Source organism: Ambystoma mexicanum, chromosome 2p (genome assembly GCF_040938575.1).
Source record: "Ambystoma mexicanum isolate Mex_15411 chromosome 2p, UKY_AmexF1_1, whole genome shotgun sequence".
NCBI lineage: Eukaryota > Metazoa > Chordata > Amphibia > Caudata > Ambystomatidae > Ambystoma > Ambystoma mexicanum.
The window spans coordinates 485,768,274-485,794,490 of NC_090923.1; the positions used below are offsets into that span (position 1 = coordinate 485,768,274).

General features: G+C 44.8%; 1 protein-coding gene and 1 non-coding gene across 2 annotated transcripts in view; both read left to right on the forward strand.

Moving 5' to 3' along the window:
- The window catches only part of IARS1 (isoleucyl-tRNA synthetase 1), a 2,025,584-nt gene that overhangs the window by 113,317 nt on the left and 1,886,050 nt on the right, over nt 1-26,217 (forward strand). Inside the window, exon 4 of the mRNA XM_069643896.1 lies at nt 19,817-19,936. Coding sequence (XP_069499997.1) covers nt 19,817-19,936 — 120 coding nt within the window. The remainder of the gene's footprint in view (nt 1-19,816; nt 19,937-26,217) is intronic.
- Nucleotides 20,177-20,309, forward strand: LOC138568165 (small nucleolar RNA SNORA84). Its single transcript, XR_011302530.1, has one exon. It is a non-coding gene; the product is annotated as a small nucleolar RNA SNORA84 (small nucleolar RNA).

Here is a 26,217-nt window from a genome sequence, read left to right on the forward strand (position 1 = left end):
TTGACCCCAGTTCAATGAGATAATCACCGGCGAGTGATCGGATAAAGTTCTGGGGAGGATCGCTAGATGGGATAGGCACCTGACCAATATGTTTGATATAAGCCACCTATCTATCTTAGAGAGTGAATCATGCACTGAAGAGTAGTAGGAGTATGTGCAGGAGTCAGGGTACATGAGCCGCCAGGCGTCCATGATCGCCAATCGAGGGAGCGTTGTCAGAATAGCGTGGGCTGCCCTGGATAGTTGGCGAGGTCTAGAGCCTGATCGTCTAGGTTGACATCTAGTATTGTATTAAAATCGCCACCCCATATGATCGGAACAAGGGGGTAACCTTCTAATACAGAGGCCAGGTGCAGGTAGAAATCTGGGTAGTCAATGTTCGGGCCATAGATATTTAATATGGATACCTCTTGATTTTTCATTCTGCCAAGTACTAGTACATACCTCCCCTGCGGATCTATCCGTGAGTGACAGCATGAGAACTTAAGACTTTTGTGTATCAGAGTTAGGACACCTCGACTTTGGGTAGAGTAATTGGTGAAGTACCTTTGAGGCCCCCATTGTTTAGCAAACTTTTCGCTTTGTTCAGAGCGGGCATGGGTCTCTTGTAAGCTTAGCATTTTAATGCCGTGGCGTTCCGCATACAATTGGATCTGTCTCATCTTTTTGTGGTTACTCAGTCCTCTTACATTCCAGGTCATGAAAGCTAAGCTACTATCCGCCATTTGTATGGGAGCGTTGGTTGACTTCCGGTCTACGGAGTGCCAGTAGCCGATGCCAGCCTAGGTGGGGCGGGTACCTCACACCATCCGCTAACTCATAATATAACATTGCGGTATGTATAGAATCTCTTGTGGTTGTCGGGTCCTTTTTAACATAACTCATAACCATTTCCCCCCCCAACCACATCCCTCCCTCAAACCAAACAGAGGAATGATAACCTAACATGACCATAACAACAACAAACGCATCGGCATCAGCGCCAGGGGGCCTGTTAGCTAACCTGGATGTGATGCACCGGACTGGGAAACATTTAAGGAGATTTTCAATAACGCACACTTAACAGTGTAGTTGGTATAGGCTGCTTGAGCGGAGGATCAGCAGTTCAGTGGAATAACGAGCTCAAACTGTTAATGCATTTCCATACAACATAGCCTCAACTGTGCGTGAGGACATCAATGGGCCTGTTTCAGGCTAGGACTTGGTGTATAATAATCGGGCCACAGCGATGTCACAACTCTGGTGGAGACTCAGCCAGAGAAATGTTCATCTATGAATTTTGAGGCCTCCTCAGGAATCGTGAAAAAGAATGTCTGATTGGAGTGTTCTATTCTTAGTTTGGCAGGAAATAACATGGCGTATTTTCCCCCTAGATCTAGGAGCCTTCTGTTTACTACCACAAAGGTTTTGCGTTCCTGCTGCACTGCCACCGAGTACAGATGGATCCTTGCTGCCCCCATTCGTAGCTCCCCCTTGACTCTTGCCGCTCTCAGGAGAGCATCTCGGTCACGGAAATTTTAAATTCTGGCTATGATGGGGTGTGGAGGTGCACCAGGCTTAGATTTTGCAGTTAAGGAACGATGGGCTCTTTCCACTGCGAACTGTTGGGAGAGTTTCGGAGAGTCAAGAACTGACAGCAGCATGTGCCCGACAAAGTCTTCCATTGGCTGATTAATATTGTCCTCGAGTACACCTTCTATGCGCAGATTATTGCGTCTTGAACGGGATTCTCCGAAGCAGTTCTTCAGTCAGCTGTGTTAGTTTGTGTTCGCTGCATCGTCTCAGTTCTCACAGCCGCAGCATCTTCATGCAGCAGTCTTCGTTCGCAGTCGCAGTACCTTCATTAAGAAGTTTCCTCAGCAGCCTCTGCATCTTCTGAAAGTATTTTTCTAAAGCTTTGCGAAAACCTGCAGACAAATAGGGTATTTCATTAAAGAACGAACTTAATAGAAATTAAGAAAAAAGAAGTTGCAATAAGTTTACGTACCTGAAGTTTCTTCAAGTTGTTACCGCTCGCTTCCCTAAGTGCTGCAGTTACTCCGTATAGACGAACTTACATTTGTTAAACGTTTCTTCATCCCGACTAACGTCGCAGTCATTCCGCAGCCATTAACCTTTCCAAATTCCGAGAACCTGCAAGAGAAAGTGAAAATATTAGAAAGAGAGCTCTCAAATTTAGGGGCTATTCCAGATCTAAAAGACTATAGTGTATATTCTCCAGATACTTACCCAAAGACAAATTCTGGAAAAACAAAGACTTTATAAAGACAAGTCTATTGAACACCTCAGCCTTCCAAGTTTAAGGTTTCTTCATTCCAACGCACCCCTGTAGAATAACGGGATGGAGAGCTCCACAAAACATAAACACAGGTGAGAAGGGAGGGATTATCAAAGGTACACAGTTATACAGTAACTTCTCAGAAATTAGATGTTATAGCAGTTCTGTTTACACAGAAAAGGAGTCCTAAATTGCCCAAGTAACAGGTCCACAGTCTGAGAAGGCATTACGCTCCCGAGGAGTCCAGGTAAGCGTTACACTAACTCAATTCTGAAAATCCTAAAGGGTGGGGACTTTCAGTTACTATGACCCCAGATTTCACAACCATATAAGATCATTCAAGACACTTTTAGCTTTAATTATAATTGCACTTTTTTTAAATCTATTATTAACAAGCAAATATCTTGTCTAAGTGCCCCATACAGAAAGTAAAACCTAAGGAGCCCATTCAGTCTGAGCAGCCCTCTCTGCCTGGAATTTTATATGTAGGGTCCAAAGACCATTCGTAGAAAACGAAAGTCCCAAATACAGGTAAAAATTCACTACTTTGATTCTTTCAACTTTAATGTTCCATCTGAATAGTTTCACCTGCTCACCAAAAACCATTTATTTTGTTTAGCTTTAATTTATGGTTTTCTGAGCCCTTGATGGCGTACGCCCGAGATTAATGCTAGAATTACTGTGCTGTCTGCATACTCGGAGGATAGCTCGGGGCAACATGCTTGCCTTGGAAGCAAGACAGGGAGCACCACAGGTTTGATTCCCCGTGTCCGCGCTTAGAAACCTCTGGGTATTAAGCGCGTTATCATATATCATACAGGAGGGCACTAACATTGACCATCCTCGGAATTGGAGAAAATACGTTCTTTCCTGACTTGCTTGGATCAGAATCCGACATTAATAAAATGACAGTGGGGTGAGCGTACAGGCCTGCTTAACCCCCGTGTTTGTAGAAAAATAAGAGGTATTCAAGCTCCCCCTAGCGTACCTTAGTGCTACCATAACAAATTTGAACTAGCTTTAGCAGAACCACAGGGTATTCCTGTCGATGTAATCAAATGCATTTTTATGGGATAGGAATGTTGCATATAAGCTACCACACCTGATGTTACAATATTTGTCAGTTATTGTGCTTAAGTTGAAACCGTGTTCCACCATGCAAAAACCAGGTTTAAATTCTGCCTGGGTTGACTGCAGAATATTGCTCCCTAAAACTCACATTTTGAGTGATCTTGCTGAGATGAGAGTGATGAGAGGTCAGTAATGTTCAGTAATGAAATTTGTCTATATCGATGGGGGCCATCAGATGAATCCTTGTCTACTATTGAAACACTTATACTGCACCTTCATGATGCCAAAACCATGACAGATTCAATGGTTGCATCAAAAGGTTGACTAAGATGAATGTCCCCCATTTGACCATTTCAGCAGGCCACGATCTGGTAGATGGGGTGCCAGTAGGAGAGCACCCAGCAGTCTCTCGGCTACTCAAAGGTATTAAGGTGACGAAACCCCCTCTACCCAGATATTCAGTCCTTTGGGATGTCAACAAAGTATTACAACTGTTTGAACAATGGCCAAGATATGATCTATTGAGACAGCTATCTGGAAAGTTAGCCACATTACTCGGTTTAGTTTCATGCAGAAGGGTATCGGATGTGAAGGCTCTAGAGATTGACAGAAATATCTATCCAGAAGGAATAGCGTTTAATCTAGCGCAGCACACCAAGACTAATTCTAAGGTGATCTCTTATCCCTACTTCCCTGATAACAGCAAGCTTTGCGTAGCGCAATGCATCAAATGCTATGAAGCAGCGACCGCAGCAGTTAGGCCACGCAATGTGACTCAGTTGCTTATAGCGCGCAGAAAACCGTTTAAGGCAGTGTCCCCAGCTACTATACCAAGATGGGTGAAAGAAGTTATGGAACAAGCGGGCATAGACATTTGTTTTCAGAGCTCATTCTACCAGACCATCTATGGCCTCTGGAGCTTTTGCGGCCAGAGTTCCACTGGAACTTGAGGGCAGCAGACTTGTCTAGTGACTCTGTTTTCAGAACCTTCTACTTTAAGCCCGTAGCGAACATTGCAATAGCAGTAGTACAAAGCTTTGAACAAGCATAATGTTTGCCTTCAGTCTTGTCATAGAATTAAGATTGCCAAAGCGCACAGCGCAGGAAGTCTTGATTCTATTAAAGACACAGAGGTGAGCAGTATCCCTCCCAAGAGGAATATCGCTGTAGAAAGAAATGAAATTGAAAGGTTGTGTTGATTGTATTGAAATATTGAGTAATCCAGCAAATCACCCCCCCCCCCCCATGATCTCATTCTCTTTCATTTAAGAGGAAGATCTGAAAAGCTTACGAGATTAATTGAGAAGCAGACTAAGAGTCGCTAGTGAAAGATCACAGACGAGCAAAGACAGCAAAGGATTCACCGCAGTTATGGCCAAGTTTAAGACTTAGAAAAGTTACAGTTCATCAAAAAAGAAGAGGCAGGCACCCTAAAGCTAGAGGGACTTATATTAGGGGAGCACTCACTGGAGGGCTAGACTGAGGCTGGGATTACTGGGCACCTAAGGCTCACGGGAGTTGTAGTGGGGACACCACCTTGTGTTTCATACCGTTCTATATGTTGTGAAAGCTTTATTTTTATGTCAGTTATTTTATTGTAAAAAAAAAGAGATTTTCAGGTTAAAAGATATATATTTGAAAAGCTGTGATTTAGCAGTAATAAAGGGGAATAAGCATAATGCTCGCCTCCGGTCTTGTCATAGAATCTCTTCCTGGGAAAACTGTTATCGCAGCAATTTATTTCGGGGCAAGTTGTACTGCCTGCCATGTGGTAATGTTTAGAAGCTGGTCTCACTGAACCAGTTTGGATATGATAAATTTCAATAGCTGTGTGACCTTGTATCTTGTGCCTGCATTCATGAACTAGGGTTAGACATAGAAATGGCAATTTTCGAACAGTTTTAAGTACGCCAAGTGGCAACAGCCACATGTCCGTGCCTGTTCACTTTGAGTTTTAAATACATTATTCAAAGTGAAGCGCATGCAATGCAGATTAAAATGGGACTTTACATGATACTTTTTCAAACCCCTTCTGTACTGGGTTAGACTTTAGTACACCCCAAAACGTGTTTAAAGTAGAGAAGCTATAATGGACCTCTTGGGACAAGAGCAAGGAATATCAGTTCTTTGGTGCACCTATGTCAAAAGCAAGTTAACTGAAATTGGCTAGGTGGAGCTCTGGACAAATCCATGAGTAATAAATACCCTCACCAAATTGAATGTAATAAAGTGCCTTTGAAAATAAAGTGAAGGTAGACAAAATGAGCATAATTCCTCGTTTACTGAGCGAATAAACTATCACCAGGCTATGGGAATGACTTGGATGAAATGTGACCTAGATCTACACGCTCGCTTTACATTAGATAAATGTCCCATTATGTGACCAGTATTGAAAACGAAGACCATTTCTTTTTAGTATGCACACCATATTAGCAAAATGTATCTGAGACTGAGATTCATGCAATATTAGGTATGCACAGTAGCGCTGACTAGATGTCTTTACAAGAGGACACAGGAAGAGGCAAGTGTCTTGTCGTAGCCAAATACCTGCACAGCGCATTGAACAAGATAATGTTTTTTTTAATAAAAACTGCCACCTAGAATTTGATGGGGGCCTAGCCAGACTTTGCTTTATGGTAACACTACATTAGAAATGTATGGCGTTTTGCTTTTGTGAAACGAAAGGATTGAAAAGACTACCTAGTATCGTTATTGGATATTTAATTACACATGTGAGCAGATAGTATTTTAAACTATAAGCACACTTAAATTGGATTTTGATCACTTTTTTCATCACATCACTTCAGCTCATGGTCGCTGCTTTTTTCACTTGTTTTTAAATGATGTGCAATTGATCAACTATGACTGTTGGAATTATGCATTGATGCCAGGCAACAGACGCATGTATATTTACACCAATGTTTTAGGAAATAGGCAGTCCCTTATATGTATTTGAGGAACCCTGGACATGTTTTATATATAGCTGATTCTATGTTTTTCCCTTATGAATTGTTTATTATGCATGTTTTGATATGTTCACTTTTATGGCAAGTAGCCGAAATAAAGTTGATTGTTTTTTATACTGGGAATCCAGGAGCATAGCACTGGCGATATCATCTCCCGTTCTCCTGTAGACATTGTGACCATGATGAATTCTTTTGTGATCTAAATGCCCTGCAGTCTGAGACAAGACAAGGTTTCTTCAAGACTTTAAGTGCTGAAGAACTGAGAAGCCAGTTGTTGGATGTAATTAAATCAAGCCTTGGAAATGGTTGCAAACTTTTACACTGTTGAAAAATGTTCTTAAGCATGCGCATTTATTTGTATTTGGCACTTTAAACAGGCATCTTTTCCATCGTGGCAGCAATCCAACAGGAAGCATACTTTTATTATAATCGTGCATCTCTTTCAGAAAGGCTTTTCCCAGTTCACTTTATTTTAGGCCATTGTGAGCTGCATTTTCTGCAATTGGTCCCAAGTTCCCTACAAGTTATGTTGGCCATCTCGCTGAATGTAAGCTGGCTCCACTCTGAATAGATAATTTAAGCAAAATGAGGTGCTTTTCTAGAGGTGCTTGAGCGCCAAATACCTGTGACCTGATGCCTATTAAAATACTCGGCTATTAAAGAAGCTCTCTGCTGCCAAGTTAAGTGGGAAGGAACTTTAACGTAAATCTCACTGATTGAAATAGAGATTTCATGAGAAGCTAGAAGCCGCTTCATCCCCCAGCAACCACTTGCTATCTTTGGGAAACTGAAGCCTGCAGCAGATATAACTTTTGCATTGGATAGAGGCAGACCTCCTAGCCAAACACAGCCACATCCACCAATATGTCAATGACACACAGCTATACCTCAAGAGCGACTCCAAGGACATCCATACGCTCCAAACCTGCCTGTTGCTGATCCACTCTTGGATGTCCAGTGCATACTTGAAGTTCAACCCCCTCCAAGACTGAATTCCTACTCCTCCCCATCAACAACGAACCCCCAGACATACAGACCTGGCTATTAACCATGAACTCTGAATGCTTCACACCTGAGCTCACCTCCTGCGCCAAGACCCTCGGGTTCCACATTGCCAAACGCCTCTCCTTCAAGACACGTAGCTAAGAAAACTCGAGACAGCTTGGTATCTGCTCTCCCTCCTGCAAAAAGGCAAGGCCTTCCTCCCTCAGACAGCTTTAGATACACTAAAGCACTTGTCCTCTCCCACCTGGATGGTGGCAATGCACTCCTCAATGGCCTGCTGTCGTCCTCCCTTGTGCCCATGAGAAGTGTCCTGCACGCCTCATGCAGGGTCTACGAAGATACAACCTCATTGACCATCACTGGCTCCCACTGCACGCACAAATCGCCTTCAAGTCTTGCAGCATCATCTATAAAGCAGTCTCCTTCAAGTCACCCAGCTATCTCGCGGAAAAAACTAATCTCTGATGGACCGCACACCACCAGGAGCCAGGACACGTGCAGACTTGACATCTGCTGCTGCAAAAAAGAAAGGACCAGAAAATAAGCTTTCTCTGCCTACACCCCAAGACTATGGAACCTCCTTCCCGTTGGCACGAGACTCGCCCCCCCACGCTCCTACAATTCAGAACAGAACTCGCGAATAACCCTGGAGTAAAGCAGGCCTTAAGGTCATAGATGAAAATGTTGGCAATTTTCAACAAACGGCAGCCAGACGTTTAGGTATTTGTGCACTTGATAATTAATGCGCAGTGCAATGGGGATACCTTTTTGTATCACCGTGGCTTTTTATACATTGGATTTTTGGTTGCTTTTATGTGTCTAAAGACATATGGCGGCAGATCAATTTTTACCATGTTTGCATTATTTTGAGTGTGGTGTGTTTGTGTCGCCCAAGTGAGGAGTTGGGACTGTCCAGTCCTACTCTGCATCCTTCATACCAGAAAGTCTAGGTGTGGGGCAAATATGAAACCAGTAGCTGTCCCCAATGGGACAACTACTGGATATTTGAATTGTGCAGATCCTTCACATTGGTGGGCATGGACTTGCTACCAGCTCTGATTTTGGATTAGAGGACCACCTCTGCAGCCATTTCGGCAGGTCATCGTTGGAGCCAAGAATCCCTCGAAGAGCAGCATGCTGACGATCTGAAGACTGTTCTCCATCATCCCTTCTAGTAGCCAGCTTGGTGAAACCCTGCGCCTATGCCTAATCTCCGAAGACTTTGAGCTGTGCTTCAGCCCTTGGACTAGTGGGACCTACTAGTTTTAATAATAAAATAATAATTTGGCATTTATATAGCGCTACGCACCCTCAGGTATCTGAGCGCTGCTTATTATTACCCACAGTGTGTGGTGCTCATTTATCGACCTCAGAAGGATGAAAGGCTGAGTTTGGCCTTGCCGGGATTCAAACCTGCATTAGCAAGCTCTGCACAGATGTCAAAGCGAGCGCTCTACTTGCTGTGCCACTTGACCGGCTTTTGATGCCTTCTCCAGGATTGTGTCCTTCGAAGACTTTGGAAGTGTCCCTACACTAACCAGCTCTCTCGTCAGCTACCGCGCTGGAAATATTGCTGTAGCGCATTTGAGTCCAGATCTAGTCGTTGTCTGGAGCAGCTGCTGTGGCCGCAACTAGGTCGCCTGTCTGTGGAGACCATCACTGGAACTCACCTTCCTCCAACTTGTGAAGTGTCCTAAAGATGCCATCTTGCAGCTGCACTCGACGGTAAGAATCTTTTGAAGCTGCAACTCCTGGGCAACTCTCACTGGAACCAACAGCGGAAGATTGAGCGCCCATTTGATCCACACAGTGATCTGGAAAAATCTGTGTCAAGGGCTAAGAAAACGCCCCCTGTCCAAAGGATAACATTGGAAACAAGTCCCTTTTTGTCTCTTTATTCCATTCCACTCCCCTTTTGGTTGGTTAACTCCGGTTGAGTATCCTGTCCTGGGGTTAGCCTTCGGTCTGGAAGAAAGAAAGAAAAACACATACTTCCCTTTGGTAAAATTATTATAGGACTGTTACTGTCCCCAACACAAGCTTACTGAACTACAGAGACTCAATTCTGTTGAGAAACAGTGTGGCTCCTGTGACTTTTGTCCGCAAGGCTACATTCATCTTAGGGTTTGAACTTGTTAAGATAGTTAGCAAAAGCAGGTAAGTATTTTAGATGCAGTCAATGATGGAACCAGATCATATGACAATCAACTAAGTCATTTAATGTATATTTAAACATTTGGTGAGTATATATTTGTAGCAGTGTTGTGCAATACTACCTGCTTAATTTTTCAGTGGGTTCATAAGACCTATACCAAATAGTTGTATTTTTATACCTGACGGTCTGCATTGAATTATTGTCTGACCTAGTGTGTAGACTCATTGAGGGCACTTGTCCCCACTCACTCTGTCCTTAGAATAAGCCTGGACTGCTCCTCCACATACCATGATTGGCTTTTGGCAAATCTGAGTTCACTATAACTTGGGTGTCCTCCTAAAATCAGTCCACCAGGCCAAATTCTAGAAATCCATCTTCAGTTACGGTGTGCCATTGAATACACAGCATGAAGGTGGAAAAGTAAATTATCTCGGTGCAACAGGGACACTTCCTGGTGCAGTGGCTCTGAGTATTTTACTATATGATCAATATTGAGTCCAAAGGTGTTACTGATGAGTATTCTGCACCAGGGTGCAACTGACCAATATTAAGCACATGATGTGTACATCATAGCGCAAAGGTGCAGTCCGACCAGGCCCTTTGATAGTGTTCTTACAATTCTGGAGCCATTTCAGTTGTAATGCCACCCTAAGTAGTGCTATGCATATATGGAAGACCAAACCGCAAACCATCCTGGTACTAATGTGTTTATATAATGGAAATTGCTGGACTGTAACAAATTAATATGAACATTCTATTAAAGAAATGTAAGGGGGGAAAGTGAGTTAGCTACTTGGCTGCCTTAGTAACCCTGTGAGGACAAATCAGACTCTAGAGCAATATCTGCGTTGCATGCTCCAACAAACTGAAAACCCTTGGAAGGATATTCTTTGGATCGCTGAATACGCTTACAACAATTCGACTCATTCTGGAACCGGGAAGACTCCCTTCTTCCTATTATACGGACATCATCCTAGAACCTCTAATCTGGATCCTCCCCAAGAATTCGAAACACCTGCTGTGGATCATTTGCACTCTGAGATTACCCGTGCTTTTAAAGAAGCCACTGCCCATCTGCAAAGAGCTAAAGCTCAAGTCAAAAAGGGAGCAGATCGACACCGTAAAGAGGCCCCTCACTACGCAGTAGGAGATCAGGTCTGGTTATCCACTAAGCACCTGCCTCTAAAAGGACCCCGCACCTTCAACCCGAGATATCTTGGACCTTACCCCATCTCTACCATAGTTAATCCGGTGGCGGTCAAATTGGAATTACCTGCGCATATGAAAATACATCCAGTATTACATGTCTCCTTATTAAAACCAGTACAACCAGAAACCCGATTGGCTGAACTCCCAGAACCTGTTTTGGTAGACGGAGAACTCTAATTTGAAGTAAAGAACATTCTAGACTCCAAGATCTCCAAATCTAAGTTATATTATCTGGTTGATTGGAAAGGATACGGCCCCCAGGAAAGGTCTTGGGAACCCTCTGAATATGTCCACGCACCTCGTCTGGTCAAGAGATTCCATCTGAATCACCCCGACAAGCCAAAACCCCCGGAGAAGACGCGCTTAGGAGGGGCCTTGAGGGGGGTACTGTCATGATCACTGCTTCCAAGGAGCCAGGACCAGCCCAACGTCCTTGGAAGCAGGCCCCTAACCCTAATCCTAGGCACCAGCCGGTCCCCACGGGGACCTTTTGGACCATGTCCTGGCGCCGGTGGCACCAGGCTCATCAGAATCATCGGTCCCGGCACTGGAAGCGCCGGGCTCATAATGTGTGCAGATGCTTGGGTGGACTTACCTGCAGCAGACCATGCTGCTTACTTACCAGCCTCTTAGAAGTCCTCTGTGAACAGGGACTACTTTCTTACCTGGGTGGGGCAAGCTCCACTCCCTGGATTCAGCACTGGAAAGCTTCTGGAACTGGAACTCTTTTCTTACCTAGGCGGGGCCGTGGAGGAAGACGCCTCATCACTCCATGGCTATTTAAACCACACCCGATAGACGAAACGTGCTTCGCGTTATTCTGCATCTGCAGCAGAACGCTCACCGAGTCTGTTCCAGCCTTTCTTCTTACGATCCCGAATCTGCAAGAGTCATACTCACCATTCCTGCATCCTGAAGCTGCAAGAAGCATACTCACCATTCCTGCATCCAGTACAGCAGCACCTGCAGAGACAAGAAACAGCAGGTTAGCAAGGCAGCCTTATCTCGCAGTGCTACTCACCTGATCCATCGGCTGCGGTCATTTTCGGCACGCTGCACCTCCGCCTGCGAAGACAAAAGCATTGTCACTACTTACCGGCACTCCGTAAATTCTGGATTTCTTCACACTGCATCGCCGCCTGCGGAGATAAAAGCATTGTATCTACTTACGGACATTCCGCGGACTCCGGCGCTGCAAACCAACTTCTGAAAGACAAAAGAAGAGACATTAAACAGGTATTTACTTACGCCCATCGCGCTCTTCGCAATAGAACGCCTGCTCTTCAGCACGAACTACGCTGCAAGGAAAAGACAGAGCGCTTGCATTTCCAGGCGCTTCACTCCATCTTCCTCAAGAGTCCTGCAATACAAAAGGGAGAAAAGCATTATACGAAGTCCTGTTCAATGTTAACGTGCCTTGCACCTAAAGACTATAAAGACTAAAAAGGTGTCTGGAAACTCACCGCTCGTGCAGTTAACGACGGTAACGGTCTTCTGAGTCCAAGAGGCCTATGTTTCACCAGTGAAGGAACTGGCAACCGCGCCCTGCACCAGACGCAGATGGAGAGCCCAGCATTCACCTATCTAAGGTGAGCACGTTGACCTGGGGGCTCTACGGAGAGGGAGAGAGAGGAAGAGGGACATTGAACAACCCAGACCATTAACCCCCATATTCTTTCACCTGCAGAAACCTCACCCTACGAGTTCGACACACAGTGCGAAGAGGTTCGACCCCAGAAGCCCATCGGGTTCTGCACATCACCTTTCGAGTCACAGACACCTTCCTGCCAAGATCAGCGCCTCCGTGGGAATCCAGGTGAGCGTTACACAAGAGCATTTTTTTCCTGGGGTTTCCTTTTCCCAATGGCATCAAGTTTGTCTTGAATACCAGTTTCCCAGGTCCTGGCATCTATTGTGCTTTGGATATACGAGGGAACGATGGGTTGCATCTTGTGTATATTAATTAATCTGGCTAAAGAGAGCTTGACATTTAAAATGTTAGATTCATTAGCTATCAGGTTCCAAGTAAATATGTTCTTCACAACATGAAGATCTTTAACAGTAGCCCGAGCTAATATTAACTCTGCAATCTTTGGTTATTGATTCACGTTCACACTCTGATCTAACTGCTTTTCATGGAACACTCCTGTGCTGACACACTGCAAGTGTTCTGTGAAGCCACATTCCATGACCTGCTCACCTCAGCCAGTTTTGTATCCGTGGTACAACTCTCCCTTCCCTCATATCCAAGGCACAGCGGATCCCAGCACCTGATGCTCTGCTATTCAAGATGGGTTGGTGCTAAACAGTAAAGGATTGGCACGGAAACACCATTGCGGTATACTATTGGGGGGGCGGGTGGATGGATATGAAAACGTTTACCCCCGGGCACGAGAAAATCTGGGCAAGACTATTTGGCAGTGAGTCGCAGCACCCGACGAAAGAAGCCACTCGAGCGTCACGAACCCTCGAGTAAAGGCAAAGTCTCGTCTTCGCCGCCGTCGTCGAAGATCCCTTTGACGCATAGATCAGCGTCTTTGACGCAGTTATCGAAGTGTTCTTCGACGCACAGGTCAGTCGAGTCGACGCCGTCTTCGATGCCGAGAAAGGACAAACCCACGGCCACCTCACAGCCAGTGGCCATACCCAGAGCCTCGGAGAATGTCATTGACAACCTCGAGTAGAATTCCGATACTCGAGTTCATCGAGGCCTCTACCACCTTTCTCGACCCCTTTTTCGATGGCTTCGAAGCCTTTAACGTCCGCGTCGACAACGTCGACGTTTTCTCAGCCAATCATGACGAATTTGGCCCCTTCTGCTCTGGAAATGGGATTTATACCATTTTCAAGACCTGATCACTCCAGAGTCTTATCTATTTATGAAGAAGGGGAGGATTCGGATCGAGAAATACCTTTTGAGTTGCAGGGAACTGAAACTCCTGTACCAGAGGAATTTACCTCTGAGGAAGGTAGGTTGAAAGACCTCCAAGAATCCTTACAGGAAGCAAGTGGGTTGGACACTTCCCCAGAAGTGGAATTTGCCAGACCAGACCCTGGGGAACATGCTGAAACCCCTTTATAGAACCTTGATTGCAAGGATAATGGAGTTAATGGGGGTGGTCCACACCCTCACCTGCTTTTCAGCAAGACGACCTCACAGACATCTTGGTCAAAGATCCACAGGAGGATCCTGGGGTGCCATTTCATGCGGCATTACAAAGGAGAATATTGGCAAATTGGGAAACACCTGAGGTAATCCCGGCGGTTAACAAAAAATTATCAGCTAAATATAGGGTGTCTTCTGCTGACCCTGAATATTTATCCAAACACCCAACACCGGAGAGTCTGGTTGTTCTTGCAGCTACTTCATCAGGTAGTAAATCGGCTTACCCTACTGTTCCACAGGACAGGGATGATAAGAGATATGACTCTATGGCCAAAAAAGTATTTTCTGCATGTAGCATGGCGTTGAAATCCATCCATGCTACTTGTACGCTTGCAAGGTTCAGCCACACACTTTGGGAGTGTGCTTCATCAGCGGCTGACTGCCTCCTGGAGGGAGAAGAAAGGGAAGCGTTCCTAAACATCATCAAGGATGGTAAAGACGCTATGTGCGAATCCCTTCAAACTGGCATCGATTCTGCTGACGGCATCAGCAGGGCCATTGCGGCAAGTACAACAACCCGGAGATTTGCTTGGTTGCGAAAGTCTGGTTTTGCTCCAGATTTGCAAAGCAGACTCTTGAATATGCCCTTTGACGGCTCTTCTTTGTTTGATAAGAAGGCGGATGACAGTTTAGAAAAGCTACAAACATCAAAGGCAGCAGCAAAATCCCTGGGAGCTGCAATCCCTCACACCATATCGCCCCTCAGGAACCTCTTGGAAAGGTAAGTCTTTTCACTTCTATTCCGCATTCGGAAGAGGCAGAGGACAGCCGTTTCAAAGGGGTCAGAAAAAATTCACCCGAGGTGGACGGGTTAAAAATACAAAAGCAGCAGCTGGTGCCTCTTTACCCTCGGCATCAGCTGCCTCCAAACCGCTCTGAGGACTCTCCTCACAAAACACCAGTAGGGGGCAGGTTAACTCAACATCTGACGGAATGGCAGGCTATTACGTCAGATGCTTGAGCATTGGAGACAGTTGCCCAAGGTTACTGCCTGCCTTTTCTACGCATCCCTCAGTCATCCACCGGGGAACAGCTCTATGAAAGTTCCAGATCCGCTCCTCTTTCAGGAAATTGTAGACCTGCTAGAGAAAGGTGCCATAGAACCGGTACCTGTAGCAGAGAGCATCAAGGGCTGGGACTCCCGAACGAACCCCCCCCCCCCTACTTTCTCATACTGAAGAAAGACGGAGGACTGAGACCTATCTTGGACTTATGAGAATTGACCAAGTTCCTCAGGAAGGACAAGTTCAAATGGTAACTCTCTCTCAGATCCTTCAAGCCCTCCAGCTCCAGGACTGGCTGGTATCTATGGACCTCCAGGATGCTTATTTCCATGTGCCAATCCATCTCAAACACAGGAAATACCTGAGGTTCGCAATTGGCGGCTCTCGTTATCAATTTCGAGTTCTGCCTTTTGGGCTGACCTCCGCCCCGAGGGTCTTCACCAAGCTAATGTCGGTAGTGGCTGCAAGTTTAAGGAGGGAAGGGATTTACGTCTACCCCTATCTGGACGATTGGTTGATCAGAGCTGTATCTCCGAAACAAGCTCAGATTCAGCTGGATTATGTCTGCCACTTCCTTCACAAAATGGGCTTCTCCCTCAATTTAAAGAAGTCACAGATGATACCACAACAGAGACTCCAGTTCATTGGAGCGATCCTGGACATTTCCTTGGGAAAAGCCTCGCCACCAGAGGTGAGGGCTCAAGATATTCTGCAGATGGTTACCAAGTTTCAAAATGCCCAACGTCTCCCAGCCTTCGACTTTTTGAGGTTGCTAGGCCTCATGGCAACCTGCATCTTCCTTGTGCCAGAGGCTCGCCTGAGAATGAGATCTTTTCAGTGGGCACTAAGAACTCAGTGGTCGCAATTCTCAGGGAGAATGACAGACGACCTTCAGGTTCCGGACAAGGTGGCTCGAGACCCTCAGTGGTGGGCCTGCCAGGAAAACATCTTGAAGGGAGAACTGTTTTGACAACCATGGCCGGAGATAACAGTAGTCACAGATGCCTCACTCACGGGGCGGGGGGCCCATACCAACGACTTGACCATCAGCGGTCGTTGGTCTCCATCGGAGTCCAGACTACATATCAACCTGTTAGAGCTGAGAGCAATCAGACTAGCGCTGAAGACTTTTCTGCCATCTGTACAGGGGAAAAATGTCCTGATAATGACGGACAACACAGTGGCCATGCACTACCTGAACAAAAGAGGAGGCGTAGGATCACTGCCACTGTGCAGAGAGGCAATGCAGCTCTGGTTTTGGGCAATTCAAGAAGGAATCTCTATATCGGCAGTTAACCTAGCCGGAGAGAAGAACTTGTCAGCGGATGCTCTGAGCAGGCAGGGCACAGTCTCCCACGAGTGGGAACTAGCTCAGAAAGTCCTTCAGGAGATTCTTGAGGGGAACCCCTCAAGTGGATCTGTTCGCCACCAGTACCAACAGGAAGTGTGATCTGTTTTGTTCAAGGGAATTTCCCCCGAGAGGAGCTCTAGGGGATGCATTCGTAGTGGACTGTACGAGTTTACACCAGTCCCTGTCATTCCTCAAATGATCAGGAGGTTGAGAAGATTCAGGAGGACCATGATCCTAATTGCCCCAGACTGGGCCAGGAGAACGTGGTACCCGGACCTTCTGGACATGTCCATCTGCCCTCCAATTCGTCTTCCACTCAAGGGGAATCTTCTCTCACAGAAGGGAGGTCAGGTTCTCCATCCAGACATCGGAACCCTCAACCTTCACACTTGGCTTCTGAAAGGTTGAGATATAACGATTGGGACCTCCTGATGACGTCATCGAGGTGTTGCTTTCGGCCAGAAGGCCAGCAACTAAGTCTTTATACCGCTGCTGTTGGAACAAATTTTGCAGCTGGTGTAGAGAAGAGAATATCGACCCCTTTTCATGTGGTACACCAACAGCGTTATCCTTTCTACTCTACTTGGCAAATTCAGGCCTTCAAGTTGGCACTAGCAAGGGCTATCTCGCAGCGCTATCGATCTTCAAGCGCACTGCAGAGGAGCCATCGTATTTCAAATTACCCTTAGTAGTTCAATTTCTAAAGGGATTAACTAATGTCTTTTCTCCAAGACCGTTCCAGGTTCCTTTATGGGACTTAAATTTAGCCTTACATTTCCTGATGGGTACTCCTTTCGAAGCACTCCACTCTTGTTCGCTAAGATTTCTCACCCTTAAAACTGTCTTATTAGTGTCTTTAACATCTGCTAGACGGGTGAGCGAATTACAAGCTCTATCTTGTAAACCCCCTCATACAATTTTTCATAAAGGAAAAAGTTGTCCTACAGGTGAAGCCTAATTTCCATCCAAAGCAAGGTGGTTTCTGAATTCCACATCACTCAGAAAATTACCTTACCTTCATTCTATCCGCCTCCCCATCCGGGGAAAGAGGAAGAAAGGCTACATAGGCTGTAACCATAGCAGGCTTTAAGCTTTTACATCAGTAGACTTGCTAGGATTAGGCAAGGAGACCAACTGTTCGTAGGTTACTCAGGGCACAAATTGGGACTACCGATAACAAAACAAACCATTTCCAGATGGATTATTTTGGCAATTGTGGAATGTTACAAACTAGCAGGGAAAGAGCCTCCTCAAAATCTTAGGGATCATTCAACCAGGGGTATCGCAGCCTCCTCAGCCCTCCAAAGAGGGGTTCCGGTTCGAGACATATGTGCGGCTGCCACGTGGTTGTCCGCACATACCTTCACAAGATTTACAACCTGGATTCCTCCTCTAGTCAAGAGACTAGGTTTGGCAAAGCCGTATTACATTCTGTTCATTCCTAAAAGGAAACATGACGTTTTACTCCCACCCCCAATTACACACCACTGCTATGGGAGTGTATCAAAGATGAGGAATATGTCGGAGGGCACAATCCCTTCGAAGAACAAGTTACTTCTTACCTGGTAACGTTCTTTCGATGGGATGTTCCTCTGATGTATTCCTCATCGCCCTTCCCATCCATCCCTGAAGTAATACTTCCCTTGTGGTTGCAGCTTACGCTCCTTCAAGGTCAATAACCAATTCATGTAAAACAACTATTAACGTCAAAACGGAACTGAGCAACGGACGCTGCGCGATATTTATACACGTGATGACGTCGGCGCCGGTACGGAGGCTGTCGAGGGACATCGGCTCGAGGGACGTCGACCCGCAGCGCCCTCTACTGAAAATTTCTTCCGAGGCCAGCAAGCTGGGAGATGATCTATCAAAGATAAGGAATACGTCGGAGGAACATCCCATCGAAAGAACGTTACCAAGTAAGAAGTAACTTGTTAATCTTCGTGGGAGGTGCTTTTTGTTTCCATTTCCTACCCAAGACTTACCAGGCTGCTATTGGCAGTATCATAAATGCCTTGCATTGAGGTGTTGTAGGGTTTGGGAACTCTGGGTCAAAGTCCACACATCTATTCCTTAGGGGAATAGGTTGGCGATCTGCACACCATCTGTTGTATCTGACAACTTACATTCACCCAGATGTTTTTCAGTATCGGGCAGTCCCACCATACATGCCTCAAGTCGCGTTGCCCCCCCTGCAGCATTCTTGTTACCCCTGGGTACATCATGTGCAATCTTTCTGGTGTGTAATGCCACTGCACCATTATCTTATACCATGCCTCTCTGATTTGGATGATCTGGTTAATTTCGGTATTTGTTCCCAGAGATTCAACCAGTGTTTTATAGGAATCTCTCCCTCTAGTGTCTCTTGCCATCGCAACATATACGTCCATTTACAGTCCTGGCCCTCTCCCTGTAGGATCGCATATAGCTTTGACACCAGCGGTTTGTCCCCTGCATGTGTTGTATTAAACTTCTCAAACAGCATTGGATCCCTTTGCACTGCCCATTTCATTTCAGTTTTTCAACCAGTGTCCCATTTGATAATATTCCATCCTGTCTCTCTGTCCGTCCCATCTGTTGCTTACACTCCTTGAACATCAAGATCTCTCCCACCACCATCATCTCATACCTTTCTACACCTCACCTCCCGCCATTCTGTGAAGGAGCCCTGGCTTATCCCGGGAGAGAACTGCAGAGTTCCAAAGAGTGGGGTGACTGGGGATGGGTTTGTGGTTAGGTGTCCATGTCTAAGAAGGTGGGCCCATAGTTCGCAAACCATTCCGGGGCCTGTCTTGCCTATTTAGCCATAGTAGCCCATCCAAGGGAGCCTCTGCTACCGCACGGTCCATCCTAGCCCGTGGCTTAGTCATAACATTCGAGAGCCATTCGCGTAGAAGCCGCAATTGGGCAGCTTGATAGTATTTAGTGAAGTTGGCAAGACCTAGACCCCCTTTCATTCTAGAAGCCATCAAAGTCTCAAGGGTTATTCTCTGTCGTTTTCAATATTCTTCTAATGCCTATCATTTTACATATAGTGGCAGATTTGTTTTAGCACGAGTTTTCCTCCCTTTTGGTAGTGCACTGTTATTGACTGTCATGCTCAGCAAGTTCTAGAAGGAGTTTGGATTCTTTCAACCCAATACTTTATTATATACCCATTTATTATATACATATTGTGCTGGTTTGTGTATTCGGATTACTGTAACAATTTAACAATGGTTTTAACCATGTGCAATAGTTAATGTATTACAAAAACATGCATACTATTTATTATGTGTAGTGTATTCTGTTGTGCCTGTGTATATGCCACATTCACCTTGATACTAGTTCACACCCTCCCCAAGTGAAGCCAGACTGCTTTTTTACATTACTATTGAGAAAGTTGTGTATAGACCTGCAGGACAGACACCCTGTTATTTCCCTAAGCATAGGACTTCTTATACCATTCACCAATGGGTAGAAATACCTCCCTAACATTCGCCATACGCGCCTTGTAACACTTGTGTATAGGCACGTTACAAATGCCATATCATATATTATACAATGTGAGTAGTAGATAGTTTTGCCCATAAAGTGGCAAACCGATTTCATTTCTGAACTTTCTTTTTCAGGAGTATGAAATCGACAAGACCTTGGGTATCAAAGGACCAGAGGATGTTGCCAAAATGGGGATTGCGGAGTACAATAAACAGTGCCGGGGAATAGTCATGCGATATTCCAAAGAATGGGAGGTAGTGTTTTTATTAACTATTCAGACTTCTCTACAGCTATGGGTGTCATGAAACATACTGCAGTACTTGGCAGGTGGTAGCACATAATCTTCCAATCCTCTACAAGAGCCTTTCATTTTAATGTTTGAATTTGCTGCTTCCTATTTAGTTTCTGTTTGTAACTGTTTTCTCTTTTTTAAACTGCTTATTTTACTTGAGTAACTATGAATCTGTTTGTTTTTTTTGTTTTTTTAAGCTTGTGCCCTGTGGTTTCTGGAGACTGTTAACTGTGCAGTACTTCAGTTTATAAAATGGGCCGACAGTAACGCTGTGATTTTTTGCATGGTGTATGCGTTCCCTCAGCAGCCTCCATAGCCCGGTCACAGTTACAGACATCTAATGAGAACAATAATCTCTTTTAAAGACCAGCATCGCAAATAGTGGGGGCGGGGGACCCTTCATCAAAACTGGATTCTGGTCAGCCGCAAATAAAGATGAATGCAGGATAAGAAGTGAAATAAATGCTACTTTAACAGATACATAACTCTTTAAAAGCATTGGCAATAGACTCGTAATTCGTTGTAGGCCCAGCAGTTGATGTGAGATTAATAAAGTCTGAGCTCAGTGCTATGATGCATTGAACTGGTCTCTGCATGGTGAAGACACTGGTGCGCTACACAGAGCAGTGAAATTACAGTAGGGTTGAATCAAAGTGGATGTAACTACTAAAGCTATGAAAGCTGTTCTCTCTCCTGAGGTCACCTTAAACTCAACCATTAGTCACACTACAGCAGCGGAAAACGTGAGTGGTGCTTATTTCATATCCGTTTTGCAAGCTTAATCATACCCTGGTGGTCAACTGATCTGTCGCGTTAAGGCTAGTGTTGGGTCTGGTTTTGTGAAGCAATGACTCATTGTGGTATTCTGAACTCTGATGGGGATTTAATGGTTAATTTAGTCTGGCAGGATTTTCCAACGTAGTTATCGGATAGTTGATGGTCCTCCATGGTAACAAACGTTTGGATTTTGGTATCACCTGGGTTTCAGATCAGATTTTTTTTTTTAAGGTGGACTATTTAACTCCTTACTGTTGGAAGTAAGGTTTTCTCCAGGATAGGAACAATTTCTTATCGTTGACTCCGTTTACGAAAGTAAAAATATATTTTAATTTCTTTAAAAAATTATTACTGGTGTAATAACTTTACATATGTGGCTTGATTGTTATAAAGAAAAAAGATGTGCAATAGCGTGGCATGAATTTGACACGTCTCGTATAGATTAGAGGCATATTGAAAGCAGAAGGGCATGCAGCAAAAGGAATAGAAAAAGGAGTTCATTTTTTATAAATGCAATAAATGGCAATGTTTTAGGTATACATATGAAACACAACATATTAGCAACAGTTGGATTGTGAAATAGTTACAGAATTGCAAACAGTAGTAGTGTGAAACAAATGTGTATAATTTTGGTACAATCACATAACTAACAGAGAAAACAAAAGCCAAGGGTTCAGCTAAAGGCCAAAATTATATAAAATCGTACATAATCATACATGCAATCATAAATAAATTATTGACAATACTAAATGTGTAGTACTTCAAGGTATAATTAATGATACCCTGAAGATGGAGGCACGGCTAATTCAAAATCATGCCTCTGGTCTGCCTACGTGAATGTATAGAATCTAATATTTAACAATGCTCCTACTAATCTTATGGGCATTAATACACATTTCTGCGTGCCAGTGGTAATGGCATCGAGACACTCCTTCCTCAGGGCAGATAAGAAAGGACCCCTGTACTTCTCACTGGTGTGTGGGGATGGGTCCAAAATTGCAGGTTCCTCATATTGGGGGACCAGACCATCCTTCTCTGAGAGTACGCCTGGTAGTCCAAAGTATGATGGGCTGGACTTCTCCAAGTAAGGGGAGGAGAATGATCAATGTCACATCTCAATGAGTACCGAAGTGCTGGATTACTCTGTGAGGCACACTTGGAAGCCCCTTGCTGTAGTCACATCGGCGGGGTGCAGTGCTCGGAACTGTAGCAGAGGCTAGATGTGAACCATGACGTCGGATAACGATTGTCAGGCTATTCTGGGGCTTATTTTGAATATTGCAGGATCCAACAGTTAACAGAGAGACTGCACGTGTCTACACCGATTTCCACGACCTCAGCCTGCTCGCACATTTATTTTTTCCAAGATTATTTTCCTAATTTTATTGAGCAAACCGGACATGTAGGCTGGTTTTCTGTAGAAATGGGTATTGCTAGTAATTTAGCACCAGTGCATCCTAAATATATATTCCCTACGTTAATAGGTTATCTTGCGCTACATGTACTGGCAAGGCCTTCAAAGGATCACCCATTTTTCCACTAGAAGCCTGTGAAATAAGGTTCTCATTGCTGCTACATGATCACTTTTGTCAGTCCTCCTGCTGTTCTTATACATTTGTATTATGTTTTCTTTGAAGGGAAGAAAAATATTCAACTCCACTATCAACTTGTTGAAACAGCACATTAAAAATCACCCACAATGGTTTGGCATCATTTCAGAAAAAAGTTCAAAAGCAATCCATCTCACAACAGCACAGATGGATACATCAGTCTATTTCCATGAAGCGCTCATTTCAATCTGTAGAAGCTGGTAAAATGTTTTCCCTTCTGTTAACAGTAACTCCAATGACAGTCACTCTCTCTTTATGGAACTAGTAGCTTAATCTAGTGGGTGAAATAATTTCCCATCACGCACTCTTGTTTAACAGTTCTAGCCACAAGCCACTTTACTATTCTTCATTCTTTTCATTTTAAGGACCAAGTCTCGTTCCCTTCTGCCTGCTTCTCTAGTTGGTTATAATGTAGGTCTTTCCTTTTCCAATAAGATTCTGCCCTGATTAAAGACTTGCTTCTTCCCCCTGATTACCCATCAGAAATAGCGTAGTGTCAACATATCTTCCATCACAGAATTGTGGACAGTTTCCCCAGTTAACACGCAGTATCGCGGCACAGCCAGACACACTTTAACTGCGTGATAATGTAGCTACCACGATTTTACACTTCACATATTAGGCATCTGGGACTGTGCTCCTGTTTAGTTTTTCTGCAGTATTCAATCTTGAAAAAGATGTGTGACCAATCTCGAGAAACCACGAACACGTCGGTTCAGCTTATACTAATATATATTGGAGTGCAACGGATGTTGGCTCTAAAGAAATATGCGACAATCTAGCAAAAGCTATAGATGATGCCTATTATTGGAGCAATGCCATTATTATCCTATGTGGAGATTTTAATGCCACCTACCCTTCAATGACGTATATAGAGGAAATTGATAATCCAGAATATAATTGTGGGTTTTCAGAAAAAGTATCTATGATTAGCACTGATAAGTCGTAATTTACAAGTTACAAACGGGTGCTACAAACAAAATCTTAATAGACACCAGACGTGGAAAAGATACACATCTACGTCACTTATTGACTACATTTTCATCTCTCCAAAATGAAATGATAAATATAAAGTCCCTGGAAGTTTTGACCTCTCTAAGAAGCGACCATAATTGGTTGAAGCTCGTATGGCATGAGGAGGTTTCTAGACCTAAAACTGTAACAAACCTCCAGGTGGAAGTGACCAACGAGGGCCATCAACTAAAAATGAACACTCAAGCTATCACTCAAACCTTAAGGACTCTCTCGCAATATATGAGAGAGGCGTCTATATCAAAACCATGGTCGCCAGTGGACTACACTTCTATCTTGACGATCTACTGAGTTAACAGTAAACCACGGGATAGTGAAAATATACACCCTCATTTGTGTGATGTTGCTGTCATGGCCACTAGTCGAGGGCCATTACCTTCATCATCCAATGGGTCCAAATGGACCCAGTCCTGGCGCCAGTCTCGTAAGAGTGTGCTCTGCACCCTTTGTTTATAGGGCATGTGCATCCAGGCCGGGTGTGGCCATTAAGAAGCATTGGAGGACACATGCATAAGTCTGTGGGAGTGGCAAGGTGGAGCCACAGGGCGGGGCTTAAGGAGTGGCTGGGGCCAGGCTATTTAAGCCAGCCCCACCCGCATGCAGGCGCTTTGCGTTAGTCTGCTGTCTGCAGCGTAACGCTACTGCCGTCTGAAGCTCTTGTCTGTTTCCAGCTCATCATCTCAGCACATATCAGGTTCCGGAACATCTTCAGCACGCACCTACCTGACTCCAGCCACACCATCGCTCGAAGTGCAACTTACCCGATTCCAATTCTGCATCTTCAATGCGCATCTTACCTGACTCCAACCACACCATCGCTCGAAGCCCAGCTTACCCAATTCCAACTCTGCATCTTCAGCGCGCATCTTACCTGCCTCCAGCAATGCCATTGCTCGATGCACATCTTTCCTGTCTCTGCAATCCCATTGCCTGCAGCGCGTTGCATCTTACCTGATTCCCGGAGTCATCGGAGTCGGGGCGCATCCTCACCTGTTCTGAGCGTCCAGCTATGCAGGAGTCGTCTTCTCGCCCAGCATCCTCAGGGATCCATCCATCTAGCATCCGCTGGCAGGTCTTCGGATAGCCGCTCTCCATCAGACATCGCAAGGCCATCCCTGCAAGAGAAAAGAAACGCACATGGTTAGAAACTGCATAAATATCTTACCCTTGGCCAAACCAACAAAACCAACTTATCTTCTAAGTGGGGACCGCTCAATCCCCTCTGGCACCATTTGGACTCGCTTCCAACACCGCGACTCCGCGTGGCCATCTTCACACCTATTGGGGAGAGAAAAGACATTACAAGAGTTACGGACAATAATCATTGGGAAAAGACATTCCTAAAGGATACGGATACAAACCATTGTTACGAACACTTAAATTCAAAGTGGTTCGGTCACAGCCGGTCTGGACCGTCACGCACAGGGACCAGTGAAGCAACTGGGTCCATCAACGGCGCCCCTGCTGATAAGCAGGACGAAGAGCTTATCCTTACAAGAAAACAGGCGAGACCATATGGGATAAAGCTTGCTCATCTCATTCTGGAACGAAGGGTTCGAGGGGGGATCGCAATTCAACCGCAGCAGTCTCACTGCCTCTTGTCTTCTCCCAGGGGCAGTACCAGCAACCAGAGCAGCCCAAACTACAGCAGCTGGGGAAAAAAGGCCGATCCAGGGGAGCCAAGTCCAGGGAGGGCTCCAACCGTGACCGAACATCCCCGCAGAGACCAGGTGAACGTAACAGTTGCTTTGGTTAACAAAAGAAGGGAGAAGAGGAAACTATTGTGACAGATGAAAAAATATCTGCCAGCCATTGCGGACATTGAAATTGTCTAAAATCCAACTATAAATCTTGGTGTATCGGCCATAGAAGTATTTTATATCAGAAAGATGCTGAAACCATGTTAGGTTCCTTGACCAATAAATCTTCGGCTAAGACTTGGTCCTTGATCAAGGCTCTGAGTAAGACCCAACTTTTCCTAGAGGCAATTTGTGTAACTGAAGCAGCTTGGTTTAAGTTCTTGGGCACTCTTTATGCAAACCTTTCCCCAAAACATCAACCGGCTAAAATAATAACTTCTTCTTGGACTGTTAACTATGATCACGATTATATAGTCATTAAAATTAAAGGATCAAGTTCTTTGCGAGCGCCATGGCCGGATGGCCTATCTAACGCCATTTTGAGAGAAAATCCTGACCAATGTGCCACTATACTTGATTTGGTGCTCAAAAACTTTCTTCTGACAAAAACCATACCACCATCATGGAAGACTGCACAAGTCTCTTTATTTAAAAATGGAAGCCATTCAGATCTAAGCAACTAGAGGCCGATAGCGCTGTTAAATGCTTAAGAAGAAAATCTATGCAACTTTACTTCTGAAAAAGCTGTCGTCATGGACCCAGACAAACCGACTGAATGATGATCTCCAGGTAGATTTTGTTAAGTGTCTTGGGACGGCCCCGTCAGCATTTTTGATTGAAAATGAAAACCATTGAGCACAATAATCCACTCCATCTCGCATTTGTGGACTTCACCAAAGCGTTTGGCAGCCTGAGCCGAAACTGCTTTAGGATAAACTGGCAGAGAAACCGCGCCCGCTGGACTTCGTAGAACAAATGCAAAATCTATATACAAATACGTAATATAGCGCTGAAGTGTTATAGCAAGGGACACTGCGCTCCCCTAAAAGTCTTTTGACCCCAACAAATAATATCCTGAGTATGTCCCCTGCAGCAGCAGTGGTCTGAAGGTTGGAACGCTACAATCAATGTATATAACCATATATCAAAAAGAGTCCAGACACTTTGTGCTTGGGGATCTGCAT